General features: G+C 44.3%; 2 protein-coding genes across 5 annotated transcripts in view; one reads left to right on the forward strand and one right to left on the reverse strand.

Annotated features, from left to right (window-relative positions):
* The window catches only part of LMBR1 (limb development membrane protein 1), a 323,369-nt gene that overhangs the window by 115,456 nt on the left and 193,433 nt on the right, over positions 1–14,480 (reverse strand). The gene's annotated exons all lie outside the window — the stretch shown is intronic.
* The window catches only part of RNF32 (ring finger protein 32), a 45,620-nt gene continuing 33,319 nt past the window's right edge, over positions 2,180–14,480 (forward strand). Inside the window, exons 1-4 of one of the 3 annotated variants that reach the window (XM_025993739.2) lie at positions 2,180–2,365; positions 4,102–4,188; positions 4,868–5,132; positions 8,911–9,053. In XM_025993739.2, coding sequence (XP_025849524.2) covers positions 4,174–4,188; positions 4,868–5,132; positions 8,911–9,053 — 423 coding nt within the window. In that variant the 5' untranslated portion in view covers positions 2,180–2,365; positions 4,102–4,173. Of the gene's footprint in view, positions 4,189–4,867; positions 5,133–8,910; positions 9,054–14,480 lie in introns of all 3 variants that reach the window. The other 2 variants (XM_025993738.2, XM_072763251.1) reach the window with 2 other exon arrangements.

A 14,480-nucleotide genomic window follows, 5' to 3' on the forward strand; every position in this document is an offset into this window, starting at 1 on the left:
TTCCTGTGTAACCCTCTTGTAAGGCTCACGGGAGGGCCCCACAGCACCAGCTCCCACCTTGTGATGACTGGAGAGCTGGCACAGCTGCAGTTTCATGTCTTCTCTTATTTCTACATCAGTAGGAAGAATTGAAAGAATTTTCCAGGGATTCCTGGGTGGCTCAGCGGTTGACCGCCTGCCTTAGGCTCAGGGCATGATCCTGGAGTCCTGGGATCAAGTCCCACATTGGGTTTCCTGCATGGAGCCTGCCTCTCTCTCCCTCTGCATGTGTGTGTCACTCATGAATAAATAAAATTTTTAAAAAAGTTTTCCAGTAGCTCCCACAAAAATACTGAGTCAACCCGACTGGCCTAGCTCAGTCATATGCCCATCCCAGCTACGTCACTGTGGCCAGGACACCGATTTTCCGACTAGCTTAGGCATATGTTCCACCCCAGGACCAATGAATCCCCAGGGCTAGTGCTGAAGTGCTGGCAGATACTGAGAGGAGTGGTAGCAAATGCCCCCTGTATGTATAAGAGACCCCGAGTTTCAGAAAATGAAGTAACTTGCCAAATTCAGACACCTATAAAGTCAGTCTAGATTTGAACTCAGGTCTACTCTACCTAAACCTAAAGCTTTCCCTCCCAGTCCTAACAGTCATGAATGAAAAACTCTCAGGACTGCAGAGAGACCCCTACCTAATGTTCTAGATCCAACACCACCAAAACATTTATCAAAATTACAGTATCTGTTGGAAAAGTTTAAACTACGTGGAAGATTAAATCACTTAAAATTAACTTAATTATGAATTTAATTTGGCTTATCAAAAAATGTTAGCTTTAGTCTATTTTAAAAACTTCCAAACAGGAGTGGCCAGCTTAGAAAACTTAATTCCACTAAAAAAAAAAAAAAAAAAAAAAAACAAAAAAAAAACAGAATTATCTGAAGTGGAACTTCAGATCATCTTGTTTCACAGAATACTATTTATTCCAAAGTCATGACAAACATTTTCTTTTAGGTCTTTTCATGATCAATGACCAATTTCTAATCAACTTGGTAACCTCTTTAGATCCGTTTTCAGAGAAGTAAAAAACGGGGGGGGGGGGGGCAGAATACTATTCACATTGTGTATTTTTTTTCATACTTTCAGCTGAACTTTATTTCAATAAAAGTCCAATCATGAGTTTAAATAACACAACTGAGTCACTGTCATTAAAAAAAAAAAAAAAAAAAGATGAACTTCTACTCATTTCTGCTTCTGGCCATGATGGGGGTTTAAGGACCAGATTTAAGCTCTTACCTCCAACAAGTAAAAGATCAGACACAACATATGACACAATGGTTCTGGGCCCCTGAATGGTGTCCTCGAGAAAAGGGGAACCAAGTGAGCTGGGCGAGTTTCCAGCCCAGGGCCAAGAGTCTAAATGATCTGTGGACAGAAAATTGAGAGGTGCAGGGGGCTGGCGCAGTGGGTCGGGGGGAGGGCGGGCGGGGACCCCCGGTCACCCCGAGTTCTGGGGCTGCAGGCGTGCTGGGGGCTGGCGCAGCGGGCGGGGACCCCCGGTCACCCCGAGTTCTGGGGCTGCAGGCGTGCTGGGGGCTGGCGCAGCGGGCGGGGACCCCCGGTCACCCCGAGTTCTGGGGCTGCAGGCGTGCTGGGGGCTGGCGCAGCGGGTCGGGGGGAGGGCGGGCGGGGACCCCCGGTCACCCCGAGTTCTGGGGCTGCAGCGTGCTGGGGGCTGGCGCAGCGGGCGGGGACCCCCGGTCACCCCGAGTTCTGGGGCTGCAGCGTGCTGGGGGCTGGCGCAGCGGGTCGGGGGCCCCGGGTCACCCCCGAGTTCTGACCGCCCCGTAAGACACCGCACCCGCACGGCGGCGCCCCGACAGCTTCCCAAGCCACGGGGAGACGGCAAGAACGCACAGGTCATCGGCGTATCCAGGACCGACACCCACGTCACTGGACGCAGAGTAGAGACTCTTGGGCAAACGCGGCTGAGAACCGCCAGGCCGCGGGAAGCCCGCCGAGCCCCGCGGCGCCCTCCGCGAGCCTGCGCACTGCGGCCTGCGCGGGGCGGGGCCGGAAGCCGAGCGGGCCGCGGACCGGCCGGCCGTGTGCGCAGGACAGAGCCGGCGAGCATGCGCAGTGCGGCTGGGTCGCCGCGGGCCCTCGCGCTCGGCGCGGTGCGCGGGGCGGGACCGTTGAGCATGCGCGCCGGGTTGCTGGGCAACGGCGAGCGGCGCGGCGCTGGAGGTCGTGGCGGGCGGGAGGCGCGGCGGGGAGCCTGCGGGGCAGCCCAGGTCCCGGTCCCCCGCACTCAGCGCCCTCGGGACCGCTGCGGGGAGGGCGACGCCGCCCGTCACCGAGGGGGAGCGGAGCCCGCAGGTAGGGGGGCCCAGCGACCGGGGGCCGGGCCGCAGTGCCCGCTCGCGCGGCGTGTCCCGCTGTCCCGGGTCCGCACGGCTCTGCGTTAGCAGGCGGCCGCCGGGCAGGGCCTGTCCGGTGGACGGAACCGAGGATGAGTGCTCCCGCCGACTCTGGCTCTTCCTGCCCTCCGGGTGTGGGCCTCCCCTGACCCGAGGGGCTCCGGGTCCTGAGATGCAGGGACCGCGGGATGGAGACGGGCAGACCTCCCTGCAGTTCTAACCCGGACACGGAGGGGGCTCCCAGCACAGGCACCTGTCCACACCTGCGGCTGCGGGGATCAGTGCGGCGTAGGCTCCGCGCCGACAAGGTTCTGGGAGGCATCCACCGCACTGCATGCCTTCTCCCGCTGCTGTGGTCCACACCGCCCCACGACCCGCTGCTGCGGTCCACACCACCCCAACCACCCGCTGCTGTGGTCCACATTGCCTGATGACCTGACCTGAGGAAGCACTGCACAGAAGCTCTGTCGTGTGTCCTGAGACCAGCACCAAAGGGGAGCCAGAGCGTGCAGGCCGCACCACCACCTGGTTCCCGGACGTCTTAGCAGCTGTCCAGCCCTGGAGACCTCACAGCTGTTTCCACGGTCCTCACTGCTACGCTACGAACTGAGGTGTAGCAGGTGTTGGTCCTTAGATGCATAGTTTGGATTCATTCCTTTCAAGCCTTAAAATTAGGCCCATTCCTACATTACCTTAATCACTTACTGTTTCTCCCCATTCTGTATATTTTGGGCCCTTCAGAAACTACACCCTTGCCTAAAAAACTAAAAAGACCAATTCAGATTCTCCCACCAGTTTCACAGGGAATTGGAGCAAAATATCCATTTACAGAGTACCTTCTGCATGAAAGGGTCCAATTCAGATACTTTATAAAGGGGGGGGGGGGCTCACATAATACTAAAGGTAACCTTGTAAGCTGTGTGTTACTTTACCTGTTTAAGGTGAGGTACCTGGAATAGCAGACAACTAGACCCAGATGGGAGGCCAGGTGTGCTCCCCATACTCCGCAGCTCTGCGATGGGGACAGGCTGAAGGCAGCCTTGCTCCCCTTGCATCCAGTATATTCATTGTTCCCTTTCGCTCCTAAATTATAACCACCTGCCCAGTCCCTGAGTGCCTTTGCTCCCCTTGTACTGTAGTGTAGTGTGCTCACTACACTGTGTGTGTTCAGTGTGTCTGTCCTGAAAATCTCAGTTTAAATGTTCTCTCTTTAGAAGGCATTTCACTTACTGGGGCACCTGGGTGGCTCAGTAGGTGAAGTGTCTGCCTTCAGCTCAGTCATGATCCCAGGGTCCTGGGATGGAACTTCTTGCTCGGTTGGGGGCGTCTCCTGCTTCCTCTCTCTGCATGTTCTCGCTCACTCAAATAAAATCTTAGGGGAAAAAAAAAGGGGTATTTCACTTACTATTCTCTGATCTTTTCAGTCTGAAATTTTGTTGTACTTATGTACAGTATTGTACTGGGCAGTGGACTGTTCTCATTCATATTCATATGCTCCCTCCAGCTGGAGATTGGAGGCCAGGGCTCAGTCATGACTGGCTGGAATCCCAGCAGAATCACAGTGCATAGCCTAATGCTGTGCTCGCATAGGTACTCCCATATCAACCAGACGCTCAAACCTATCTTCCCATAGACTTTGTAACAGATGTTTACGTACACACCAACTTTGGCTTTCTGTTGATCATGTTTTTACAGTGGAAGAATTAAAGGAATGTGATATGATGATATAACTTGATATCGCCAAGCAGCAAGTTTTTCTGACTCAGCATGTCAAAAAATAAGGTACAGAATCCTGTTTTAAAGTACTGTTTTAGGGACACCTGGGTGGCTCAGTGATCAAGCATCTGCCTTCTGCTCAGAGCGTGATCCTGAGCTCCCCACAGGGAACCTGCTTCTCCCTCTGTGCGTGTCTCTGCCTCTCTCTGTGTGTCTCTCATGAATAAATAAAATCTTTAAAAAAAATTTTACTCATGAATATATTTTAATTCAGATGTTTGAATATATAAGAATATAGTTACAAACCTCGCTCCCATGAGGAACTATCTGCCATAGTACCAACCGCAAGCATGTCATAGGTGCCAGCAGTTTTATTCTGTGTAGGTTTCCATCAAAAAAGCATGTACTTAAATGCAAGATTCCGTTCATATTACAGAAGCAAGATTTGCCTAGAGTCTAATTATAGTGAAACAGAATGTAGTCAGGCATTCACAGCTTTTATAGGTCATAATGAATTCATATTATATTTAAGACCTTAGTAATTAAATGAAAAGATATTACTCTGTCACCAACATAAATGATGAGACTGGGCTTTCCTGCAGTTAGGTAACGTGGGCCAAGCATTCTTCACTATTAGATTTGGTCTAGTATGCCCCCCCCCCAAATTAAGTATTAAAGCCTGTTTTCTTCCAGATGATATTATGTAATGTTCTAAATATAAGGCTTTTTCCCCCCTACTTTTTAGGGTCATTCATCTAAACGAGGTAACTTAGCAGTCACTGCAGTTGCTTTACAAGATCACATTTTACATGATCTTCAACTTCGAAATCTTTCAACAGCAGATCATTCTAAGACAAAGGCACAAAAGAGAGAGAGCAGATCCAAATCTCTAAAAGGAAATACAAAAGCAATAATAGATACTGGACTTAAAACAACTCTACAAGACCCCAAAGTGGAAGATCCAGAAAAAGAGTATGTTCTTGATCCAAAACCACCACCATTAACTTTAGGTAAGTTAGTCTTGTCATTTATATTTTGGCTTATTAGAACTAAGGAGTCTAATTGAGATTAATAAGAATTTTTCTGGAACATAAACTATTCTAATTTATAATCTTTCAGAAAGAATGTATGTACTACAGTTTTAAAATGCTGATGGAGACAATAAGCAAGAAAAAAAAGTACTATATAGAATAAATAAAAGTAGTAGAATACAATCAATATTCACTAATCCACACTGGTACAAATCAGTCAATAATGGAAAAGAAAAAGCTCTTTCTTGCAGTAGAATGACAACTCATAAATATATAGACAGGGGCCAGAAATAGAAAAATCACCATGCGGCCAACAGCACAGTAAGAATAGGCATCACTGGATGCTGAGACACAGAATGTGGACACAGCTTCACGGTGTGCCCACCCACCACAGAGGAACATGCTGCAGCCTCATCTTGGTGACATTGTGCTGGCAGCACCCTGACCAAGTGATGCAAGTGCCATCACCAAAGAGATACACGCCAACATGCCCCCGATCCCATGCAGCATCCCCTCTGTGTAAATCTTGCCAAAATGCACATCTGAATTTAAGAGGAAACACCAGACCCACCTAAACTGACAGATGTTCTACATGGTTCCTGACCAGTACTCTTCAAAAAGTGTCAAGTCAAGAAAAACAAATTAAGACTGAGAAACCGTCCTAGATATGAGAGGCGAAGGGGACATGACCACTGAGTGCAATGTGTAATCTGGATCCAGAAAAAGAACTTGAGATGAGAACGAAATCGAGTAAGGAATACAGATTAATTGGCAGTGTTGAATCAACATTAATTTCCTCATTTGATCACTGAGGCTATGTAAAATATTAACATCTGGGGAAACTGGGTAAAAGGCACATGAAGATTTTTTATCCTGGGTTTCACAACCTTTTGCAAGTCTCAAATTATTTTAAACTGTAAATTTAGAAATAGGAAAGATTTTTAAATGATGCTGGGTATGGAAAATAGGTTTGTCTGGGGGTGATGTGCCCTCGAGCAAGTGTGATGGATGGAGGCGGCGCTGGAAGCCTGCGGGGAACCTGATGGTACGGAAAGGCCAGCGGACACTCATTACTTCCCAAGGACCCGCAGACAGTGCTGGTGGTGTTCTAGGAAATGGCAATAGCTCAAGAACAGGCAGAGGCATGGAGTGTTATTATACAGCCATGTAGTGAATATCTTGTGCATATATATATATATATATATATATATATATATATATATATATATATATATAATTTGTGGGAGATGATCAAGTCATTTTAGGAGGGAAGGTTTACATTAGACATCAGGAAGGGCTTCCCAATTTGGAAAATAAGTCAGGTTAAAAAGGAGAATAAATGAGCTATCTTCCAGGAGTTCTTTATGAAAAAAAATTTTTTGACTATTCTGTATATTGGTCACCAATAAGTGTTGAACCATATGCTCTTCATTATTTTCCATACTATTCAAATTGCACTCTGGTCTTTTCTTGCTGATTTTCTGGAGTTCCTTATGTACTCTACATATTAACCCCTTGTTGATGAGAAGATCTCACTCTGGCACCGTCTTTTAATTTTCTGTTATTTTATATTGAGTGAAATCTTCATTCTGATTACTGTTAAATCCATCAGTTTCTCTTTATTGTTTATGCTTGGGTGATTTAAGAAATCCTTACCCATTCTGAGATCACAAAGATTTTCCCACATTTTCTTTATCTTTAGGTGTTTTACCTTTCACATTTCAACCTCGTCACAGTTTACTTTGCGTACAGTACTGGCAAAATCAATTGATATAAAAATTTACATTAGATTCTTCCCTCAAACCATTATCTAGCCTTTCTTTGTTGACCAGCAACACTACCTTTTGCTTTTGCCAAGTTTTGTAATATGTCTTAAAACTGGCAGGAAAAGACTCAAAATTCATTCCCCAAAAGTATAGTCTTTCCTTACATTAAAATACAGTGGGTGATCTTTTGATTTTATCTTTGTGGAGACATTCCTTCTAGAACCTTCCATCACTCTGCTTCATCTGGACCAGTTGCTCTGTGGGGCTGGTACAGAGCCATCAGCCTGGGATGTCTTCTCAGCATCACCCTGCAGGCTGATTCCCTTTGGTTCTCTTGCACCAGATCCTCTCTCCCTGATCGCATGGCTTCTGGAACATAAACTATTCTAATTTAACTGGTCCTTTCTCAGTTTATACCCTCATTGGGGTGAAGCTGCTCCTCCAGCAGCTTCCTGGAAAAGAGCACCTAAGAGACTAGTGTTCAAGCTTATAAACACAAGGATCCCTTTATTCTCTCACAGTCCATTGATAGCTAATAAAGAATTTCAATATGGGAGTCTTTCTCAGAATTTTAAAAGACTTGCCTTCTCATGTCTGTGTTGCTGGAGGTAAGTCTGATGTAATTCTGACTCCTGACCCTTTTTGCTTTTGTTATGTTTTTTAAATTTTTTTATTGGAGTTCAATTTGCCAACATATAGCATAACACCCAGTGCTCATCCCGCCAAGTGCCCCCCTCAGTGCCCATCACCCAGTCACCCCAACCCCCCACCCACGTCTCCTTCCATTATCCCTTGTTCATTTCCCAGAGTTATGTTCCTGACCCTTTTTGACACTTGTTCTTTCTCCTTTCTCTCTCTCTCTCTCTCTCTCTCTCTCTCTCTCTCTCTCTCCCCCCCTCTCTCTCTCCCACACAGACTCTGAGATCTGCTTTTTGTGTCTACAGCTGTGAAGTATCATAGGGCAGGATTTGGTGTGAATCCTTCATTCTGGGCTTTCCTGGGGCCTCTCAAACTAGAATCTCATGTCCTCTTCTGGAAAATAATTTAGACTATTTGAAAATCTTTACTCTCAATTTTGTTTTCTCTATGGGATGTCTGTCTTTCAGATGTCAGACCTCCTAGACTGGTCCTTTAATCTTCTTATCTTCTGTCTCCTGCTTTATCTCCTCTACTTCCTTTGAGATTACCTCAACCTTCCTCTTCCAGTCTTTGGGTTGACTTTCACATTTCTACAAAAGATTTTTTATTTTTAAGAGTTCTTTTTTGTACTCTGATTATTCCTGGTACAGCTTCCTGTTCTTGTTTTGTCGATGTAACACTTCACTTTCTATCTGAAGAGAGCCCACAGGGTGGTGCTTTACCCATTCCTTCATTTGTTGGGTGGGGGGTACATGACACCAGGGCTCCCCCGCCAGCACTGCTCTCCAGCTGCAGCAGCTCCCACTGGAATGTGCGCTCCTTTCTTGATCCAGAGGGGACACGTGGTGGGCTCTCAAATATTACTGAGGTGAGGAATCGATCCTGACAATAATTATGTTGTAAGAATTTTTAGCAAGGGAAGAACTTGATTGATACTCATTCTGTGAAGGTCACTGGTGGAGCAAAAAAAAAAAAAAAAGGCTGGAAGAAGACAACACTGAAGGCTGAAAGATAAATTGGGTGACAAGTGAGACGCTTTGGCCAATACGTGTGAAAACCTAGTATTCTTCAAATTCTCTTCCTGAAGATTGGATAGCAGTCCTACCTACTGTAGAGAATACTATGAACATGAAATAGGGGTAGGGAATTCTTCCTAAATAAGAGCATAAAACAGGAATGGAAGGTATCATTACCATTGATTTCTATGCACCATGGAAGAAGTTTTCCGTAGATGGCAGAAGTGTGCAGTATGTTTTGCTTTCAAATTTTTTTACAGAATAATGTTTAAACAATAGATGAGTGCTACATTCTGAATATATTGCAACTTCTATTTTATATTGTTTTAACTTTAGCACAGAAGCTGGGCCTGTTTGAACCTCCGCCACCGCTACTATCCTCAGATGAATGGGAAAAAGTGAAACAGAGATCCATCCTGCAGGGGGACTCTATGCAGCCCTGCCCCATATGCAAAGAGGAATTTGAACTCCGCCCCCAGGTTTGCAGCCTGAAGATCAGATAAGCAAACCCCCATACTAGGCTGAGCTGGAGCCTAAGATTCTAGGCTTCATGTTTCTAGTTTCTTCCGCCTACATGACCTCAAACACTTTTACATTTTCTTTTCCATTAATTAGAGAGAGTGTGTGTGTGAGAGAGAGAGAGAGAGAGAAGGCTAAACACCCTCATTAAACAGTTTTATTTACTGAATGATAGTCTCAAGTACAAAACTCATACAAAAGGAATGCTCCCATTCTACTGGCTGGAAAGAGCTGAGGAATGACTGGACACTCTGCTAGGAGGAGCCCAATGCAGGAAGAATGAGAGCAAATTGGAATTTTAAACTGATTTATGAATTGAAATCATAAAAGAAAAAAGACTAGGCTTGAATATCTCCAAAGAATTTGTGTAAGAATCTTTAAGTAAAATGTTTTATTAATAATCTTTATTCATGAAATTTGACCACAGTAAGGTTGATGATGTTATAGATAATATGCAATCAATCTGCATCATAGGTTTTCTGTACATACTATGTCTGCCTAATCTATTGGAATCTCCTGGCAGTCAGGGATGCTTCCACTGCTAGAACTTTGCATTGTGTTTTAAGCTAGCGGCCACACTACAACGGTTCCCCATGTGTGCAACATTGTGCTTCCTTCAGAGCAGGCACTTGAAGCTTTGCTGGAAAAATCCAGCAAAAAGAGTCAAAGCAGGCCTAAATTCGTAGCCTGGGAACCTCAAGCTTTACTCACTACCTTGGCACTTAACTCTCAAAGTTAATTTGTTTTAATGAGTTTCATCATTAACAAGTTAGTTCATAGTCATAGAACGTTTGTTCTTCACTAATTTGAATTCACAAGTTATTTTAAGCATACTTACTATATTCCAGATCTCTATCAAGACCTAATCTTAAAGCTGGGTATTTTGGGAAAATTTTAGCCTTTGAACCACAGAATTATCATGTAGGATAATGTAGTATTTTAGTGTAGCAAGAGTTAATAGAACCACAAGGAGTCTTTCTGACCCCAGCAACCTCTTTTTTATTATGCTATAAATATTTAGTGTGACTGTTGTATGAAGAATGAAAACTTACATTGACTATCCTAAGCAGGGCAGCAGGGAGATCTGAATGCATCCCATCACCATTTCTTCCATTCTGTTTTTTATAAATTTCTCACTAAATTCTTATCTTTGTTTGGTTATAGATCCAAACACTTATTTTTATTTTGTATTTTTAGTCAATTGTTCTCATATTTAGCTTTTTTCCTTCACTATAAACAAATTTGGCATTTCCTCAGCGTTTAATGATTTCAGAGGACTTCAGTAATTATTGTGCATCACTGAGGGAGGCATTGTACCCATATAACAGATGAGGAAATAAGTGGTCCACAGCAGGGCCACGCAGGACGTGTGCTCAAGGTCGGCCGGAGTCTAATCCCAACTTCTAGGACATTTTTAGTGTATTTACCACCACCTAATCATTTATTTTTATCTCAGAGAATGTTTGCTGATAACAAACTTTTATGGACAGTTAAAAGTATAATGTTTTAAATATCTAGAAGTGCAGTGTTATTCAGTACAGATCATCAAATATCTGTTGACAAAACACTTAAAGATTATTCTATCAAGCATGAGAGAGGAGTTAAGATGGCGGGAGAGTAGGGGGATTTGTTCCTCGGGCACAGACAGATAATTCCCAAAGCTTCCTAAACACCCAAGAAACCAATCTGAGGACTGAGAGGACACAGGTAGGAGGTGCAGAGAGTAGATCTGAGGGCAACGCAACCGTGGGTACTGCGGGAGGAAGGAGCCCTGCTGACGGAGACTACAGGGTGGTGCACACCCCGAAGGGCAAGATCCGAAGGTGTAGCAGTCCGCCACCCCCAGGATCATGCCTGGCTTCCGCGCTCCGCGGGCAGGAGCGGATGGACGCAGGAGTGGCCAGGGTGCGCGGAGGCCCCCCGGGCTGCAAGGAGAACGGGTGGCATCCACGTGCGTCAGCTTCCGGGCGTAGGAGCCGGGATTCCGTCTGCCGGCGGCCGGCCTGGGTGCCAGCTCTGCTGCACCTTGCCATAACCTGGACCGCGTGCAGCGTGCCGTGCTTCCTGGCACTGGCCAGCCACACAGCAAGAGCACAGCGAGATGCTCCCCGCGAGGTACAGCGAGGGTCCACACCAGAGGCACCCCTGAAATTCGTGGAGTTCTTACCCAGGGACACCCGGGATAAAACAGCTCAGACACAGGCAGGGTGAAGGCAGGGATCTGATGGAAGCTGGGAACACAAGAGGGGTGACTGCTCACTGCAGAGTGGGGCGCATGACCTTGCAGCTCCAGGGCCAGAGAGCAGGGCGCCCCGATGTTCACCCCGCCCCTCAATGCGGAGTCTTCAGGGAGCAAGATCGCGCCACCTAGTGGAGGCCAGCGCTGCGTACACCAAGCCCCGCCCCCTGGCCCGTCTGGCCCCCTTTGGGTCCAGGTCCCTCGTGTCTGTGTCTGCCCAGCTTGTCCACCTGTAAGGAGCCCAACAGGCCCCTCCCGCTGAAGGCCTGCACGAGTCTACACTCATAGGATGCTGCAAAGCTTAATTAAGCTCTAAAGGAAATAAGATCTAGCTTCCTTTTTATTTTTCTTATTTTTTAATTCCTTCTTTTATTTTAAATTTTTATTTACATATATGCATTTTATATATAGTTTTTGTTTTGTTTTGTTTTTAGATCTAGCTTCATTTAACAAGTAGGCCAAAACACACCCAGGATCTCGTTGTGTTTTTTTTTTTCTTTTTTTACTGCACAAAATGGTAAGACAGAGGAGTCCACTGCAAAAGAAAGAACTAGAAGTAGAACTAATGGCCAGTGATTTTTTTTTCTTCAAATTTTTATTTAAATTCTAGTTAGTGAACATACAGTGAAATATTGATTTCAGGAGTAGAATTCATTGATTCATCACTTACATACAATACCCAGTGCTTAACATGACAAGTGCCCTCCTTAATGCCTATCACCAATTTAGCCCATCCACCACTCATATCCCTCCATCAACCCTCAGTTCTCTAGGTTTCTTTTTTTAAAAAATATTTTATTGATTCATGAAAGACATAGAGAGGCAGAGAGAGAAGCAGGCTCCCTGCAGGGAGGGACTCAATCCTGGGACCCCAGAATCACGCCCTAAGCTAAAGGGAGACACTCAACCACTGAACCACCCTGTGGTCCCTTTAAGAGTTTCTTATGGTTTCTTTCTCTTTCTCTTTTTTTCTCCTTCCTCCCATATGTTCATCTGTATTGTTTCTTAAATTCCACCTATCACTGAAAGCATATGATATTTGTCTTTCTCTGACTGCTTTCACTTAACATAATACACTCTAACTCCATCCACACCATGCAAATGGCAAGACTTCATTCTTTTTGATGGCTGAATAATATTCCTTTGTATATATATATACCACATCTTTATCCATTCATCAGTTGATGGACATTTGGTCTCTTTAATTGTTTGGCTATTGTTGATAATACAGCCAGGGATTTAATCAGTACAGATATAAGCAAGATGTCTGAACTAGAATTTAAAACATTTATAAGGAACTAAATGGGCTTGAGAAAAACATACAAGACCCTAGAGAATCCCTTACTGCAGAGATAAAAAAAAAAAACACACAACTAAAATCTAGTCAGGCTGAAATTTAAAATGCTATAACTGAGATGCAAACCCAAATGGATGCCATAAAAAGAGGATGGATGAAGCAGAGAAACAAATCAGTGATATAGAAGATAAAATTATAGAAAATAATGAAGCTGAAAAAAAAGAAAGGTAATGAATCACCAAGGTAGACTTAAGGAACTCAGTGGCTTATTAAAACATAATAACATTTGTATCATAGGAATCCCAAAAGATGGAGAGAGAAATGAGTAGACAGTTTCTTTGAGCAAATTACAGCTGAAAGCTTCCCTAATCTGGGGAAGGACAAAGACATCAAAATCCAAGAAGCACAGAGAACTTCCATTAAGTTCAACAAAAGCCGGCCATTGCCAACACATATCAAAATCAAATTCACAAAATACACAGACAAGGAAAGAATCCTGAAAGCAACAAGGGGGAAAAGTCCTTAACCTGTAAGGGAGGACAGATCAGGTTTGCAGCAGATCTGTCCACAGAAACTTGACAGGCCAGAAAGAAGTGGAAAGAAATACTCAGCATGCTGAATGGGAAAAATATGCAGCCAAGAATACTTTATCCAGCAAGGCTCTCATTCAGAACAAGAGAGACAAAGAGTTTCTCAAACAAAAGCTAAAGGGGAACTCTCCTACACTGTTGGTGGGAATCCAGACTGCAGTCCAAATGGTGCAGCAATTCTGGGAAATAGTATGGAGGTTCCTCAAAAAAGTTAAAAATAGAACTACCCTATGACCCAGCAATTGCACTATTAGGTATTTACCAAAAATACAGATATGAAGGGGTACACCCCAATGTTTATAGCAGCATTATCAACAAAAGCCAGACTATGGAGAGACCAAATGTCCATCAACTAATGAATGGATAAAGTAAATGTTGTGGGGGCACCTGGGTGGCTCAGTGCTTGTGTCTGCCTTCAGCTCAGGGCATGATCCCAGGGTCCTGGGATCAAATTCTGCATCAGGCTTCCTGCAGGGAGCCTGTTTCTCCCTCTGCCTATGTCTCTGCCTCTCTCTGTGTGTATCTTATGAATAAATAAAATCTTTTTTAAAAAATGTTGTGTACACACACACATAATAGAATATTACTCAGTTATCAAAAAAGAATGAGATCTTGCCATTCAGGAAAATGCGGATGGAGCTAGAGTATATTATGCTAAGTGACATAAATCAGAGGAAGACAAATAGCTTATGATCTCATTCATATGTAGAATTTAAGAAAGAAAACAGATGAACATATGGGAAGGGTTAAGTAAGGGAGAGAGGGAAATAAACCATAAAAGACTCTTAACAAAGAACAAATTGAGGGTTGATGGAGGGAGGTGGGGGGTGGGGATGAGATAGATGGGTGATGGGCATTAAGGAGGCACTTGTGATGAGCACTGGGTGTTGTATGTAAGTGATGAATCACTGAATTCTACTCCAGAAACCAATATTGCACTGTATGTTAACTAAATAAAATTTAAGTTAAAAAAGAAAATCTCAAATACACAATCTAACTCTACACCTAAAGGAGCTAGAAAAGAAATAGCAAATAAAATAAAGCAATAATAAATAGCAAATAAATAAAGCCTATAATCAGCAGAAGAAGGAAAATTAAATAAAGATTAGAGCAGAAATAAATGATTTAGAAACAAAAATAGTAGATCAACAAAACTAAGAGTTGGTTTTCAAAAGAATTAATAAAATTGGTAAATCCCCCTGCCAAACTTATAAAAAAAGAGAAAGGTCCCAAATAAACAAAATAATAAAGAGGAGAAATC

Source organism: Vulpes vulpes, chromosome 7, assembly GCF_048418805.1.
Source record: "Vulpes vulpes isolate BD-2025 chromosome 7, VulVul3, whole genome shotgun sequence".
NCBI classification, from domain to species: Eukaryota; Metazoa; Chordata; class Mammalia; order Carnivora; family Canidae; genus Vulpes; species Vulpes vulpes.